At 40.0% G+C, this 18,096-nt stretch overlaps 1 protein-coding gene across 1 annotated transcript in view; it reads left to right on the top strand.

The window, feature by feature from the left end:
* The first annotated feature begins 295 nt into the window (after positions 1-295).
* The window catches only part of LOC114571321 (matrix metalloproteinase-17), a 45,477-nt gene continuing 27,676 nt past the window's right edge, over positions 296-18,096 (top strand). Inside the window, exons 1-5 of the mRNA XM_028602221.1 lie at positions 296-335; positions 662-681; positions 2,662-2,794; positions 2,938-3,073; positions 16,714-17,000. Of these exons, the coding sequence (XP_028458022.1) occupies positions 296-335; positions 662-681; positions 2,662-2,794; positions 2,938-3,073; positions 16,714-17,000 (616 nt within the window). The remainder of the gene's footprint in view (positions 336-661; positions 682-2,661; positions 2,795-2,937; positions 3,074-16,713; positions 17,001-18,096) is intronic.

Raw genomic sequence — 18,096 nt, forward strand, 5'->3', positions numbered from 1 at the left:
TATTTTTTCAGTTTGAACTTAGAATACTTGTGTGCAGTCTTTTAAAAGTTATGATGTCAGGGTTTAAATTAGTTGCTGGTTCCACAAAAAAGTTTGTCTAGCGAGTTTATGAGAGTGAAAAAAGGGAATTGCGGTTGTGTAGACAGGGCAGAGAGATCTAAGTACTCATAACTTTGTTAAATTTGCACTTTCTGGAAACTTGGGTCTGATTGTCACAGACACAACCATATTTTGTTATCTGTTATGTATCATCATTCTCACCCAAGTAATCATTAAGATCCATGATTGCGGCAATATGGCTTCAACAAAGTCTGATGGGGCAAGAAACATAAGCAGTCAGACACATTGTAAACAAGCCAAACGTCTATATAGACCATTTCATTTCGAGGTAAAACCTAAAGTGAGCACACCCAAAATGACTGTTATAATCCCTTGTTACACACTCACACAAACACAATTACGGCAAGTACGGTAGGTCTAAGTTGAACCAGGAACTGAAGTCACATGGCATGTCCCAAATTTATCTGACAATAATGTATTACATACTGATCATCATACTATAGTATTCTATTTTAGCAGTTTGTATACCAACGAAAAATTGTACAGTCTGAGTTCCCTCTACTATAAAGCCTATTGGATGCTTTCACTTCCTGTTTGGCAGTTTGGACCCATGACCAGCAGGTAATCATGTGAATGGGAGCTCATGCAACAAACATTTTGTCAATTGAAGTTGCACAATAATTGCATTGGAATGGGATGTATTAATACATGAATTGAGTACATTTTTTTATTCACAATGTAAATGACCACAGTATCCATACTGAAATGGCCAGATACTGTATGTTAGCAGGTTAGCATGCTATACCCACATATGCTTATTATGCTAACATTACTCATCCACAGAGGCCTCCCTACACAAGCAACACAACTAGGACTCCATTGTGCAGGTAGGATGGAATACATAATAGAACTGCAGAAACTAGAATTGGCCAGTGTGCAACCCACCCTGATAGGGCACAGGTTAGCAGGGTGATGTACTTTACCATTTTATACTAACAGGAAATGATACAATGTGCAATGTTAGACTGCAACTTTAGAAAATAAAACAGCAAAATGTTTTTTTAAGATATAATACTTATTTTTTTTGGTTTTCTGGAGCTCTATCACAACCACTCAGTTATTGTTTAGCTACAGAGCAGCTCCTCCATGTTCTTTGTATTGCTGTATCATGGCGTTGTGAAGGAAGCGTCCATCAACCGCACACTCAAAATCAATCATATTTTGTCAACATACTGTCTGGTTGGAGAATACTTAATTTGATTACTTTTCCAACACTATTTATTCAAACCTGCTTAGAATTAATGTGCAGTATGGATTTGGGAAACAGAGACAGTCTGTTAACTGCGATGGATGTTGCAACAATTAATTTGTATAACAACCATTACCATTATTCTTCAAAATAAGTTGGGATTGATTTGAAACCTATGCAGTTCTTTGACTGCTCATGTTTCTTGCCCTATCTGACTTCTTTAGTAATGTTGGTGAATACAATGTTACTACTGAAATGGAAATCTTTACTGGCTAACCTTTGGAAAACCTTGTCATCATTTATGTTCTTTGTTGATAGAATCAATGTAACTTCCCTGCTTTCTTTTAAATTCTTTGACCTCTCCCACTCGACCCAGGCAACACAGTTTGAAACTCTTTAAGAAAATTGTTTTTTCCCATCCTGCCCGATGGTACTAAGGGTCAATTAAATGCCCCTGCAAACTTTTCCCAAGCCTCTGCAGGGATGGCAAAGCCAAGGATGAGGAGGCAAATATTAGCCAACAGAGAGCTTCACTGGAGCTAAATCATTCAGTTAATGGGTTTTTTGCGTTGTCAATACAGACGGGATGTCTTGCTATCGCTCTGCGTCACCACCTTATTGGCTGCCAATTCATGAGGAAGGAGGAGGCGGCTTTAGTTGGGTGGAGACAGATGAGGGGAAGAGAAACATAAGAAAAATCTTAATGGATACAAGGCAAGAGAGAGAAGAGCTTTCATCTATCAGTCAGATCTTACAAATACATGAATATATATATATATATATATATATATATATATATATATATATATATATATTATTTTGTGAAACTACTGAGCCATACTATTCTTTCATCTGATGTACACATGCAAAACATATTTGGTGTATGCCATTTGTATAAAATTCTAATTAAATTAATTTTAATAATGTCTGTATCTTGCCCTTGATTGTCTGTGTTGTTGATGAAACTGTTCAGCTCCATCAGCAACACTACATGTCTTGCAAATAGAGACTTACAATGTCCATTCCCATTTGTAGCTCTTAGCATAACAACAAAGGAGAAAGACAAAAAGAGTAAGAGCATGAGGTATAAAAAGAACGACTACAGATGTGGGCTTCCTCATGGCCTCAAGTCTAAAATGCATAACATGTAATCGCAACGCATTGCGTGTCGTCCATCTTGCTCGGTTTCCTGTCTTTATTGTCAGCAACAGGTACACATGCACAGACTGTAAAATAACACCTCAGGAACTGAATGGACAGGTGTCAGACCTTTTCAGCAGCTTTGGGGTACTTGGAGTCCTTGGAATGCCTGGGATGACTCTTGAACTCTGTGTCTGTGGTTTCCCTTCCAGGACTGGCTCAGTAAGTTTGGCTACCTCCCACCCCCTGACCCAGTGACTGGTCAGCTTCAGACCAAGGAGGCCCTGACCAAGGCCATCAAAGCCATGCAGAAGTACGGAGGGCTAAAGGAGACCGGAGTCTTAGGTATGTGGCTGTGTTTGTCTGGGGGAATCATGTGGGACGGTTGGTACTTTGGCTGGATGGAGGAAAAAATATAAAGAGGAGTGAATGATATAATGCAATCCAATCAAGAAAACTATCCAACTTTAGCCTCCTCTCCTCTTTAGACCAAGCCACACTGGGCCTAATGACAACACCCAGATGTTCTCTGCCAGATGTGTCTGAGGCAGAGATGACAGTGGGCCGCAGGAAACGAAGCCCGCCTCCTCAGAACAAATGGAATAAGAGGCATCTGTCCTGGAGGTAGGAAATATGAAATATAAGGTCTAGTAGACACTATGTTGATATCATTATATTACAGTATTTTACAGATAAAAAAATGGGCTGAATAATATGCAGGAGGTTACACTATTTACCACTGATATCTATAATGGAAGGATAAGGTGAAAATACACGTCAATTGAAAATAGATCATGGTTATATTATTTGGGTAGGCCTACTCCAAAGTTGATTATGTAAAGGAAAATCATCCACTTGAGTTTGTTTAGTATAATTTGTGTTTGAGGATAATTTATTTGTTTCATATCCGATCTGTTTATCTGAACCTAATGCAGTTCCGTACAGATTAAGTCCAGTAGAGCAGTCAGCAATACATCAAAAATCCCACCGTCCCTCCTCAAACTCTGCATCCTTTGAGAAATTATATCAGAGAACTCTTCCTCAAGCCGGAAATCTTTTGCTCTCCAGATCAATTCTGCCTCATAGGAAAAGCATTTTGTGTAAGTGGCAAGCTGATTAGAGAGACCTTTAATTAACAACAAACACGTCTGTCCTCGCAGAGGATGTACAAAGACTCGGATGCCTCATTAAACTAATAAATAGAATGTTGTTTTAAGTGATTAAAAATTGCTATTCGATAAAATTCCCTTATTATTGCAACAAGGTGTAGAAAGTTCCTGAAAATATTTGTATTTACATTAATTAGATCCAGTCTTAGTCCATACAGTTCTATTGTTATTAAAGGAATATTCCACTGAAAATGTATATGTAAATGTTTGTTTTTAAATCAAATAACACAATAAACAGTCATATGAACATTAACATTAAATTAATTATATATAGAGTATATCTTCTGGCAGAGAGTGCTGTGTCAAAAACCAAAGGTCCCTGTTCGTGCATGCACGTGTGCGTGCATGCGTGCGTGCATGCATGTGTGTATGTGTCTGTCAGTCATTCACTGTCCCTCATCTTAATCTTAATTATAATGTATTCCAATGGTGATCCAGTCACTACAAAAACAAAGTCTCAAAATGAGGTAAAAACCATTAGGAACATAATCAATTCTCTGGTGTTAAGCCTACAATATGTTCATAACCTTCTAGCCTCTACACAATACAGCTAATTGCTCTACTACCTTGTCACATCATCACCTGCATATTTCCCAAAAGCTCTGGCAGAAGCAATGCATTTAGTAATCTATTGGAAAAGAGAGTATTGTTTGAAACACTCTAAACATGAAACATCTACAACATATAAGTGGTTAATGCTGCACAAGTGCTTTTTGCAGGTTACTGTGGATTAGAAAAACTTGGTTTAAAAGGGCTTTTTGCCATGACTCTGGCTCACCGTTTGAATCAATTTCAACTGCTGTTAATCTGAGCTGACAAAAGCCTTCACAAAGAGCATGATGCCAACTTTTTAGAGCCACCTTTCAAGCCTACAGGTGGTGAAAGAAGAAAGTAATATGTATGACTCCCCAAAGCAAAGAATTTGTTTTAGAGAGAGCTCTTTTTTTCCATGATAGAATAAAATGGAACCACAGCACATAGTGTTAGACAGCAGAGGGGAGCCAGTAAAACATGGTTGGTCCGGCTGATTCACAAAAGCTTTCAGGACTGATTCAACAATGAGCTGCCAAAAGTTGGTTTGCAGAATATGAATATGTCCATCATTTTAGAAATCAGAAGAGCCAACACACATACATACAGTATATATTGCATACACACACGCGCCTATGCATCACCTCCATCCTGGTGGGCTTTAACTTTCTTTGTCTTCTTTGTACTGCTGCCAGTCATACACCAGGCTCCCGTCAGCTCACTCCACTCTGAAATAAGACAGGTTTGTCTTCAGTCCAGTGAAGCACCTTTGTATTCACAGCACTCAGATTTGTCAAACAGTGTTCTGGAACAGTTGTGGACTATGTGCTGGCTTCAGATCCAGAGAGATTTCCATATGTTGCATATTTTCAGTAAAGCACCACAACAAAAGCATTGATATTCTGCATAGATTGGCTGCCTCTGTAATACTCTTGTCGTGCTTTCTGCTGCCGTCTTTTTCAACTGATGTTGGAGCACTTGCATAGCGATTTCCCTCACAGGTTGCGTTGGAAAATTATTTTTATCATCTAATATTTCATGGTATTTCTGCTTTATTAGATTATATGGGTGAACAGGGCTGACAGAATAAAGATAATGTGCAAAACAGCTAATGAGCCAGATGCAATCTGACAGCCATATTAAATGTTAGTATTCCGAGCCACCACATCAGGTACAACTATTTATATAACTGCAACACAGCATATATCATAAATACATTAATTTTAATTGTTTCATTGTACAGCTGGCAAGGCCATCTATATAAATAAAATGGTTTATTGATGTTTTATTAATCAAATGTATAGAGTTAATTTTTCTTTTAAGTCAGAAAAAGTTGTTTTTTTAAACGTAAAACATTTACTTAAAGGTCCTTTGACATGATGCTCTTTGGATGATTTTATATAGACCTTAGTGGTCCCCTAATACTGTTTCTGAAGTCTCTTTCCCAAAATTCAGCTTTGGTGCAGAATTACAGCCACAAAAGCCAGTCCCACAATGAGCTTTCCTCAGTCTGTGCCATTTCTGTGTCTGTAGCTTTAAATGCTATTGAGGATGAGAGAGAGGGGCAAGGTGGAGGATGGGGGTGTGGCCTTGACCAACTGCCATGCTTCGCTTGTTTATAAAAGCCATGATGTCTCTCTCTCTCATGGACAGGCCAAATTCTCTGGGCGGGCGAAGCAGAGAAAGGGGAGGTAACCTTGCTCCTTATGACCTCATAAGGAGAAGATTCCAGATTGGCCCATCTGAGCTTTCATTTTCTCAAAGGCAGAGCAGGATACCCAGGGCTCGGTTTACACCTATCGCCATTTCTAGCCACTGGCTGGGGAACATGATGTTAGAATAAAATAAGGAAAGGAGGACACATGAAAAGCACTACATGTCCCAGATCCCAAATGAGTTAATTAGGATTTATGTTACTGGAGTTTTATAACAGTTTGTTCATAAGTGAGAGTATGATCAGTGAATGGTATACAAAGTTGACATAAATTAGAGTCACAACAAGGTAACTGTCACCATGTTAACATAATCAGGTTGCAAACATTGCAAGAGTAACTTAGTTAAGTTGAGTTCTGATCTTACTCTTGTCACGTGGCTCTGCACTGGATGGTTCTTTTGAGTCTGTGCACAGGCCACAAAGTTTTGGATGAAATGTGGTTTGTTTCACAAACAGAGTCAGTATGACTGGCTGTATGCAATGTGTTTTTCCGCAATAGAAACATAAGTAAATTATTTTTGTAATAATGTCTGGGAGTCATGTGCCAGGGTTGAGCCCTTAATCCCCAGTTTAAGTTCTGCTTGCCTCTTTTTCTCTTTGTCTTACACACACACCCATACAGCACACTGCACGGCCAAGTATGTTACGGCCCAGTTGTGTAACAGCCCACTGTTAGCTCATTATCTCATATTGTTAGCCCATTATCACAGCAGACAGCCTGGCAGTCATTAGCAGCCCGGCGGATAACTCAAACGGATAGGTGTAGCGAGCTGAGTGGAGGAGAGAAAAGATGGGGATGAGGATAACAAAGAGAAAAGAAAGTAAACAAGAAGGAAACATGAAGAGAAAGATTGCATCTTTTCTTTCTGCATTTATTTAGTCTGATACAGTGGGTGGGTTTTACTGACTAAATGCTGGATTGAAAAAATAGACTTGTCATATTTCAGTGAAGTCAATGAATGGAGTACAAGAATGAGCGCTTTAAGAACATCAACACACACTTAATTACCATGAAACTCCATCATAGATGTAAGTCCACAGTGGCATCATACTCTTAACTTTTTGTGGAGTGTATTATATTATTATTATATTAACATATCCTAAAGCTCAAAGCCATTGTTTTGTGAGACCTGCATGGTGTAGCCAAGCACTCCGAACCCACTGAGGGTTATTTAAAAACAGTAGAGCCATATTCAAAGTTGAAGGCGGTTGGTAATGAGAATATTAGGTGTAGCCATGGTCATAACTCAGCAGCAGGGGTCCATCAAAGTACTAATTATAGCCATAGCTCATAGTTGTTAGTGAGTGTTAAGAAATGCCACAGCTGTATCCAAAGCACAGGTACTTATTGCCCTAGAAGTATCTCTGGGACTATAAGTAGTAATAATATAAAGCTGCTAGCAGTAATGGCCAGGCATACCACAGCATGACAGATGTTTTTTTTCATTCTCTTGTTCCTTTGGCACCTACAGTATATGAACTACTTTGATACTGTATGTCTTGTTGAGCTTTCATCAGGTAATTCACTTTGACCCATTCCTTCACCATTTCCAAACTAAGAATAGCAAGCTAAATTAATTTGATTTCCACATAATGTGTCATTCTGGCATGCATGTGGAGATCTTGAAAACGTTTACAGAAATTCAACTATCCACTGTTGTTTTTAACTTTGAGAGGGTACAATAGCGTCCCCAAATGTATGCATTCTTCTATATTTTGACTCATCTTAGACTCATTTCATCATAGGGCTGGCCAATATGGCCAAGGTCTTCTATTCTGATGTGGGTCATTTCATATCTCGATAACGACATATATCACGTAATAGTATTTATGTTTTCTTGTAATTTAATATTTAAATAGTTTATATGAAATAACCACATGGTAAAGCCTCTTTTGTATACTCATGTGTGAATTAACTACTTGACAAATGAAAAGGAATCGTACAAGAAACAGGAATTGTTGGTATTTATTGCCAAAAATGTTAAATAGTATTTGAGATTATTTCATTCTCTAAAATATGTCCTTGTTTACATGCAGTTTGAACAAACTCAGGTAATCACATCACTGCTGGGCTGGATTTGAATTAGCTATCATGAGTAATAGATCCTCTTAGTCAGGGTAGCTTGCACCTTGAGTTTCCCTCATACCAGTATATATGAGAGGCGCCTCTATTATTGGCCAATCACAAATACATCATTGTGTCTCTATCACAAAGCAGTTCTGCCACCCAGAAGAGTTTATTGACAATTGACTAGGATATTGAAGTCCTCAGCATGTATCTCTCTGCTGCCATTTGAGGCCACCAACCTGTGAAATTGGTTGGTGGAACCTTAAGAATAACTATAACTGTTATTGAGTGTTATCTTATTATGGGCCCATTATATTTTTCTTCAGAATTCACATGGCCATCTTAGAGTTGGTAACTATGATAGTCAAATAACAAGGAAAGGGGAGAGAATGATTTGTGGAGAGATGGTAGACTCATGCAGAGCCTATTCATTTTATGTCTTTGATCTTCAGCCTGAATTACATAGTGTGTGTGTGTGTGTGTGTGTGTGTGTGTGTGTGTGTGTGTGTGTGCATGTGTGTGCATGTGTGTGCATGTGCGTGCACGCGCGCATGTGCAGAAAAGAAGTGAAAAAAAGTGTGAGGAGTTCTTGGCATACACAGCATGAGTCTGTGTTTTTGTCAGCAAAATATTTTCATGTTTGTGAGTGTGTTTGTGCCGCTACATGTGTGCATCTACAAATGCATATGAGCATATGAATCACCGTCTGCATACGAGCTTTTAATTTTCGGGGTAATCAGCTTATGTCTATGGAGGGTAGCGGAGCACAGGAGGTGAATAATATTTGTGTGTATGTATATTTTCGCATCACTTTTGATGTCAGCTCATGTCTCTGTGGAGCAGCAGAGCCACAGGAGGTAAGAGCCTGCTGAGAGGTTGAAGGCGGGGGACAGCAAAAGAGGCATTGAGTTTTCTTCATCCTTTTCTCTCCCTTCATACACCCCTCATTTCTTTCCCCTCTGCCTCTCTTCATCTGAATCATCACTCTGCATGTGGAAAGGCCTATAAGAAGTATACGGAAATTAGAAGTCAAACAGGTGAAATCTAATAGGAGATTGTGTGTGCGTGCGTGCAACTGTTTGTGTCTTTCCTTGTCAGCTTAAGCTCATTCATGTGTAGCATGTACGCAGGCACACACACATTCACCAACACGTAAGCCTTACTCATTTGTCAAATGACGCTGGAAATTGTGCCATGAAATTAAATAGGTTGAGAAAGTGAAGTCCACCTCATCAGCCTTCTGTCTGTCCAATTAATTTCAAAGTCTGTTAAATCACTTTTTCCTAATCCGTGGCAGAGGAAGCAAGATGGGTTGCAGACCTGTTTCTTGCTCGCCCCCAAACCCCAGACTCTGTTTTGTCATTCAAGTGAAGTGGTGACCTGAAACCTTGAGTCAATTTGCATTGAAAGCTGAAATAAGGAACTCTTTGTTGCCTGAAATACAGTTTTAACTACAGTTAATGTAGCCCTATTCTAACAGGACTAAAAACCCTGGAATTGCAAAACCTGGAAAATATCCAGCAAAGTGTACTGCTGAGTTCATGGGAATTACAAACATGCTTATTAATATATCTCAATTGTAGAGTACGACAAAACATCTCCAGCCATGGAAATTGTGCAGGTTTGTGTGCTTCATGGACATATCAACGCAAGGTCGTAATTTCGCAGTATCCATACATAGTACATCCATATTGGCCGACCTCACAGTTTTCGTCCAATGCCAACATTCAGGGCCAGATGTACACGTACATTTGCAAAAGTAGCGTTATCAGTGCCATGGCCAACATGCAGAAAGCGCATGCTGTGATACATCATCTTACGTCGTATTTACCAAACCTGCAGTTTATCACGTAATCAGCGCCTTTTTCCGTCCACTATACCGTAAATTACGCGCATTTAGAAGAGCAATTAAATGGCCGATGGTGATGACTAGTGTGCTGTAGCAAAGCGTTAAGTACTGGTGCTATGATACGGCTGAGGGCAGTCTGCGATATTCCCACTGCTGATGCTATGACTGTTTGAAATTATCCTGATACCAATATTTGTAATGTAGCGAGGAGTTTAACAACTGCTGGAATGGAATGTGAGAGAGATTCAATGTCATCTTTGATTTCTTCCAATAACTGTAATATTGCATGGCTGCTTAATCTGTAACGCTTAATGATTTTGTGTTCACTCAATTGAAAAGGTGTGATCCTCGTGGCAAAAATCTTTTCAGCTCGTATCCTTGGCCTATGTCTTTGTCTTGCTCAGATTACTGCTGCCATTTCACCAAGAGGCATATGTGAGGAAACGCGCTTGTGGCTGGTTTACACCTGCTTTTAAGAGGCGGACAATTTTCACCGCAAAATAGAGGTGCGCTTTCACGGTCTTTGTAAATACTGTGGAATACATAATTAGGTGCACTTTACGCTTCCCCTCCCATCTCTTTATGGGAAACTCCCACTTGTCCCTCCACCCAACCATGAATGCATATGCATGACACGGAAAAGCGGAATTTGCCAGTTTCAGTTCCCGCGACAGGCAGACAGCGCTTTTACCTCAGTGCGGCCTGTTTGTACATACCTCGCCATGCTTTTACGCGCACGTTGCGAAACAAATACGCCTGAAGTGGGCGCAAAAGCGTACATCTGGCCATTAGTGCCAGCACAAGAAGTAGTGTTCCCTATACTGTATGTAGTGAGGTAGAAAGTAAGGGTTTGGAGGTTGGGATGGTGGATGGGCATATATGTAGATATGCAATTAATGTAAATTTTTTTCTTAACCATAACAAAGTGTTTCAGTTATCAAATCCTACTTATACCTTAACCACAGTTTATTTTTCCATAACCACAATCTTTCTCTAACCTTAACCCCATCAGAGCTGCCATGCACAGATATTGCAGAAAGTAAGAATTGTTTAAACAGTAACATTGAGCATAATCTAGACTTTTGCAGAATCGTCCAATACCAACAAATGTTCTTGTCTGCCGACAGGTTTGATTTTTCACTGGGGACCCATGGGACATGCCTCCCCCACCCCTTCACTTTCCAAAATCCCAGTTTTGTCCTCCCTACTTTTATAGTTTTACAGTTCTACTTCCAATGACAGTGTCCTCTCACTGTCCAGCCATTTTAATCCATTTGAAAGAAGCACTCACAGTTATAAATGAGCATAAACCAGCAGTAAGTGCTTTTGGGCTGTTTGCTGCCCTGCATGGGATCCATCTCTCGGCCTATATACAAACTTCCCTAGCACTCAAAGCTTAAATGCAAATACCATGCCGTTTTCTGCAGTGTTGTTGGAAAAAGTTATTTAATTTAGGTTTTGATTATAGTTGACAATGTGTATTACAACTCCAAAGACATTACAATTGGACCTCAATCAAAGCTAAGGCAGTAAAGGACATTGGTTTTGATTCAAGAATAGATATTTGGTTAACGATGAAAATACATTATCTTTCATTGTCAGGTCTCTGCCAGTGAGTGTAAATGTAGTTTTTGGTAGGGTGAAGCAATACAGAAATTAACACAGCATGACTCCTTCATCTATTACGCTCCTATCTATCATGGAAGGCATGATGACCTATTTATCATTATGTGATATTTGTTACTATAATGGACCGTTCGGCATTTATGGAATGGACCACTGGAGGAAAAGGGGAGAGTCATGTCTTTTTATTCTTTGTTGAGGGGAGGGTCACCCAACTTTTTTTAGTCTGGGGGGGGGTGAGGTGGGGGAACAGCAAAATGTCAAAGTGGCTTGTTTGGTGCATACTGTTCCATGTAGCTCTCAGTCTCGGCCCCCCTATCGAGATGGGTCTGACCCAACAAAAATCGCAACATGACAGCAACACGAGTTTGGAGTTGCTTTCTTTGAGAATGCAATCCTATAGCTAACTGTGCCACCTGTTGCCAAAGTATTGTCACTGACATGGAACTGGAATATAATGAAGCTGACTAGCTCAAAGGTTTCACGTTGCCTCAACCTCGAGCACCCACGGAAAATACTGAGCATCCACATGTGCCAGTAGCCTACATTCATTTAAAATTAAACATTGCAGTTGGTGCTAAATGTAGCGTGTGAGCGCTGATCGTGGTTATGTGTCAGTTAAACTTCTCATCTCCAATCCTATCTATAGAGCTCCTGCCAGCTCACAGCGGGTCTGTGAAGGTGGACAGGCCGGGCGGCAAGCCAGCCACCCCGGTAGGCTCCCGCCGGCTGTCACGTCAGACTGTGGAGCTTCTGAACTCCTACACAGTCGGACCAAATTTGCAATTAGCCATCAATTTTCGTAAAACAGCCCATATTTGAGCTCTACATAGTTGATTTCTCGCATAAAAAAGTCTCAGAAGTGAATTTAGTAATGAAATAGCAGAAGAACAATGTATAATGTTTCCAGTTGTTGGCCACAACAGCAATCCATGGTGGTTGTGATTGTTGCAGCGCTTTGCACACCAACACTTAAATTTGAATTTTTTATTGGGCTAGCTGTCAATATGGGTTATTACCCAGTGTGTTTTGTTGAATGGTCTCAATGTTTTATTGTTTTATTTCATGTGAATACTAGTTTACTAGAGGAGTAACTTAGTATTTGAAGTAATGCAGTAATGCAGGAAGTGTGCATTTAGTTTCCATGCTTATTGTGTTTCTACAACAATGTTAGTGAGTAAATCTACTGAAATGGCCACTATAATAGTGGAGTGTGATGTGTAAGATGAGAAAGCAGAGGTTAAGTCATGTATGTCATGGTTGTAAAAAACAGTGGCTATCTGTACATCTTTGCCAAGCGTAAACCAGTACAGAAGGTATCAATAAATTGTTGGGGAGGGTCATGCCTTTTTCCAAAACATTTTGGAGGGTCATAGAAACATTTATTGCTGGAGAAGGGAGGGTCAAGTCTATTTTGACTAAAGATACCAAAACTCCTCCGGTAGCCCCTCAAATAAAAAATGAACAGTCCCTAAGTGGATATAACTATGGAGGAAAGAGCTTTCACCAAGTTTCATTTTTTTTAAACACTGAATTTAAATGCAATCTCTCTCGTTCTCTCTCTCATACTCACACCCTGTACTGCCTTACAAGTCTGTAACATAAGCCATTTTTAAAGAGCTTTTGTAATGAGGTACATTTTTTTGCGAGTAAGGAACAGGAGACATCACATACTCTGTCAGAGATGGAAATGTGTCTGTGTGATCACTGATCCCTCTGAGTGTAGTAGCCTGGAGAAACGCTGAAACTTAGGAACTCGTCATTCTGATTCTGACTAAAGTTAGGATTGTGGGAGATGAAGCCATGGGGAGTTGTCAGAAATATTTCTGCCATAGGAGAGCAACTGTGTGTCTGCTTTTTTCTCCCTCTTTTTTTCACTCTCCCTTATGTTACAGTATCGGCCTCTCTTTCCTTCTCTCTCCTCATTATGTTCTTCTTACCTACATCAGGCAGTTCCTTCTCAAATTTTGTTTTTCTCATCTGAAATAATATAGTTGGTGAAATTAATAAAAGGATTAACCATATGATCTTAAGTTGTTTAAAGGTACTCAAGGTTGATCCGATCCACACACATTTGGAAGCACGCACAGAAATACACACATTGACAAACACACAGCCATTCAGCCTCAACTTGTTCACTTGAATTACAGCTTATACATAAGTGAGTTGTTTTTGGAGTGCAATCATTTACTTTCAAACCTCTGTGATGAGCTGTCAGGGTGGGCACATGTTTGCAGAGCCAGTCCCAGTGATCAGAGTACTGGACAAACAATCCTTCTGTCTTCCTATTTCACTAAGCTGAGCACACTTCAGACTTGGTGGTCTTTATACACAGTCGTTAACAGATTAAATGAGTCTGAATCAAACTGGGAAATGCCCAGTTGACAAATAATAAGCAGCCCAGCATCCCTTGAAAATTATGTTATTGGTTATATTGCATTAATTTTTTTAACCATGCCTGATAAAAGAGCTCAGCATTAATCAGGAAAGATAAATGAACCTTGGAAAGTGTACCTATACCATGACCAGAGAAGCTAGGCTGGCAAAAGAGCAGAGAAAACTGTGGGGGGAGAGGCTTCAGTCAGAGGTATGAGTCACCAGCCCTCAGAAAAAGTCCCTAATCATAAAAGATTTGTGTATGAATTGAAACAAGTGTCAAACAAGTGATTTGTTTGACAGGAATTTGGCTCTCAAAATGCCAGCTTTAATAAAAGAAGGAATAGGAATGACAAGATTGTTTGTAGTGACAGAACTTCTGAACCTATTTGTGACCCAAATGTTTATCATGATTGACACAGAGTCTTGAGTTTGACATGTCCTATAGCGCTTGTCTAAACTGATCAAACATAATGAGTTTTTTGTTGTATTATTGTCGTGGAGTGGGATTTGCATAGGCACCATGAAGGGGAGATGTTGGCAAGCTATAACACTGTGATTTTGAGTTTAAAGTTAAAATCCGTAAGATGTCAGCCTATAGTAAAATGAAATCCTTAAACAGCTACTGTGTCAGAAGTACAACAGAAGAACACGGGGTGGTATGTGCAGCGAAACAAACTCACATTGTTTAAATAAAAAAAAGTCAGTCGTTATTCTGCCTTTTTCCATCATGCCATAAGCAACCGCTGATCTGATTTCATGCTGCACAGTGAGTAGTTTCCATACAACAGCAGGGATTGGTTACCTTACTTCATGCAATTTTAGGACATGCATTGTGTCCTGTGGACCCCTCAATTTAATGAAAATCGTAAGGGTTATAACTTTAAGACTCATTCTCTCAAACCTTTTCCATTATTCCCCCAGCGAAAAAACATTCACTGATTCTAGCATCAGAGCACTCTTTTTTGGTCATTTTTCCTTAATGAATAAGATTCATTAATCTTCAACTGTGCTCCGTAATTTATTTTTTAAAGAATGGATTAAAACACCAGCCAAATAGAAAACTAGTGTGTTATACCATGAATAACAGACAATTCATTTATAAGCGGGTTTATCCACAGATTCTGAAAAGTCACTGCTTCAACTCTCCCTACATAGTTTACAGTCCTCTTTTCTCACCAGAAATTACTCCCATTCACAATTTTACATAGATTTGCCATTTTATCGCATTTTACATACAAATTGCAGCATGAATCAGAAACACAGGTGGTTTGACGGATGGCCATTTTTGTTTTGGTGCAGCTACATGCAAGAATTGGTGTTCTTCCGAGGTTATCTTACACCAATTTGTCCTTTTTTATTTCAGTCTTCAAGTATTTTCTCCTTTCAGACACGGAGAAGAAGAACTTCTGTTTGTACATGTAGAATGATGTCTATATATGTGGGACACCTTGCCCTTTAGTATTAAACTAGTCCTCAGGGCTGTCTATGACAATCAATATGTTAATCAATATCCATGTTTTTGCTCCTTTTTTGACTAAGGTACATCTTTGCCTCATTTGATGCAAGACACGACACTTGAAAAAGAGGTCAAAATTGTCAATAAAATCCAGCTGTCTAACACCTGGAGCGCATATGAGCATGATGTGCTACCAGAATAACCTTGAACACCTGTGGTAGTATAAACATTGAATAGGATGTTGATGGAAGAAAGTAATTGGATGATTTTCTGTACAATAAAGTACCTTCAGTGTTTTGTTTTTTTTGTATCGCAGCAATCACAGGTGAACAAGTTTAAATTATGGGACGCTGTCTTGTTAGCTTTTGCTTTTTGAATTAATAAAGGAATATACATCAACACACCACTTTGTTCATTTGTTAACCAATTTCTAGCTGGTTGGCTCAGGAGTCTTGATTAAATGTCCTACAGCAGCCTGCAATGGCTGAATCTCTTTGTGTATTTACACAGTGCTTTTGTGGGGAGAAAGAAGGCGAGTGCACCGTGTAGAAACAGAAAAGTAGGAAGTGGCAAATACTGGAGAGTGGAGAGAAAAGTAAGGGGATGAGAGAGACAACGAGAGAATGGAGGAGTTGAGATTCAGAAGACAACAGGGTAGACATACATAGCTTGACGTCTAAGTGGTTTTCTGTTGATACTTTTTCCTGTTTCTACTGTCGCTGACAGAAAGAAATAGCTTGAGAGATGTTAAGTGTGATGAGAGGAAGGAAGAGAATTTAAATAAGGAAGGAAAAGGAAAAACTGACAAGTTGTTCCTGAAGGCTGATGCCATAAGCTTTTCAGATGCACATTGTATTCTCAATTTATTACCAGTACGTGTGAGCACCTAACCGTGAAATACAAAAAACGATGGAATCACAAAAGATACGCAAACAGACATTTTTGTTTTGGTGCAGGTCTTTCTCAGTGGTAAACACTGTGTAGTTGACCTTTTATGCTTTAGTGCTTTTATATAATTTCAAGCTATCTCTCCACCCTGCTCTTCTCTTGCCTGTATCTACTGTATCCTGCTTTCTTTTTCCGCTTCATTCAGTCTCCGGTGCTCAGCGCCTTCTTTCCCACACTTACCTTTTTCATCCTTTCCCCGTCTTCATGTTCACCTCTGATGTGTCACTCGTACACTTGACATACTCCTCGTCTTGTCTCCTCCCATGGATTTGACCTCTCTTACCCTATCTTCCTTTAATTTTCCTTTTCTTCTCTTCTTGTTTCTTGTCCATCATCATTATTTTCTCCTCTCACTTGAACAGCTCTCCTCTCTTGTCTCCACTTTAACTTTGTTCTTCTGTCAAGTCTCCGGTCCACATTCTTCATCAGCCTCCAATTCCCCTATGCCCTTCTTCCCCTCTTCACCTCCTCTTTTTCCTCTTCTTCTTGTATGTAACATATTCCCTCCTTTCTCTGTCCTCTCTCAGAGTGAGGACCTTCCCTAAGGACTCGGCCTTACTGGGCAGGGACACTGTTCGAGCCCTGATGTACTACGCCCTGAAGGTCTGGAGTGACATCGCACCACTAAACTTCCACGAGGTGGCCGGCAGTGATGCAGACATTCAAATTGACTTCACTAAGGCCGACCACAATGATGGATATCCCTTTGATGGGCCAGGGGGCACCGTAGCGCATGCATTTTTCCCCGGAGAGAGGTTCACAGCTGGGGATACACACTTTGATGATGATGAGGCCTGGACTTTCAGATCTCCAGGTGAGGAACTGTTGCAATCTGCTATATTAAACCACAGTGTCTATGTTTTAGTACAAATGTGTAAGATATTTTTGGTGCAGGGATGCTAATTTAGAACCTTTTTTCTGACCGATAACCGACCCTCGTTAACAGATCGTTAATTGTTAACCGACAATGGAGTCCCTTTTCACCCATCCGGGTGGCTCAGACGTACTTTTAGCGTTCTGTGGACAGCTGCGGACTTGTACCGATCATGCAGCCACAATGTTCCGTCGACAAAAGCAGCCACTTTTCCTGGAACTGCTTGCACGATGGACACACGTCCACAGCGGTCCGCAGCCGAATCCACCTGCGAGGTTGTCAGCTGTGTGTCTGCCTTGCATACTCTGTGTAGGACAACCAATTTAACCCTCAAGTCCTCAGTGATATAGTTGCATGTGTCACGTAGCTCTTCGCTGTGTCTTTTTTTTTATTTTTGGTTTTATAATATTGTTTTTAACTGATATTAATTGGTCAAAAATCTTACTGTCTTTTAACGGTTAACCCTAATTTGGTAGAGCAGTAGTGGTAGTGTGCACATCCCCACCGGTGAGGTGCAGGGCAAAAAGGGGCTGGATACAACTGAAAAAGAATGAAATGCCCGCATTCTGCTAATACTCCCATACGTTTATTGTGCTGCAACGTTTCGACCCGTTGTATGCAAGCGTTGCGTATGTATGCCATTACTTAATGAATAAAGCAAAGTTCATTTTAGTTGAGTAAATTGGTTGATCTTTCCACATACCCCCTGGCAATTGCAGAAGACCCCCTGGGGTACCCCTGGTTGGGAATCACTGTTGTAGATGATACTGTAGTACAGTTCTTAATTGCTTTCTACTTCTTCGCCATTCAACTCATTGCAATGTCAGTGTACATGCCAACATCCTAAAATGTCTACAAAATAATGAAGATTGTTGGCAGAGAGACCTGTGCGCTACACTGCGTGACCGGGACACTTCATATGAATCACGCTACTTTGTTGAGGTTAGGCAGGGACCTCGAGTGGTTAGGGTCAGGATAGTCTATATTCATGACGTTCCACTTCTGGGATTGCTCCGGTGCTGCTGAAAATTCCGCC

This window comes from Perca flavescens, chromosome 16, assembly GCF_004354835.1.
Source record: "Perca flavescens isolate YP-PL-M2 chromosome 16, PFLA_1.0, whole genome shotgun sequence".
NCBI lineage: Eukaryota > Metazoa > Chordata > Actinopteri > Perciformes > Percidae > Perca > Perca flavescens.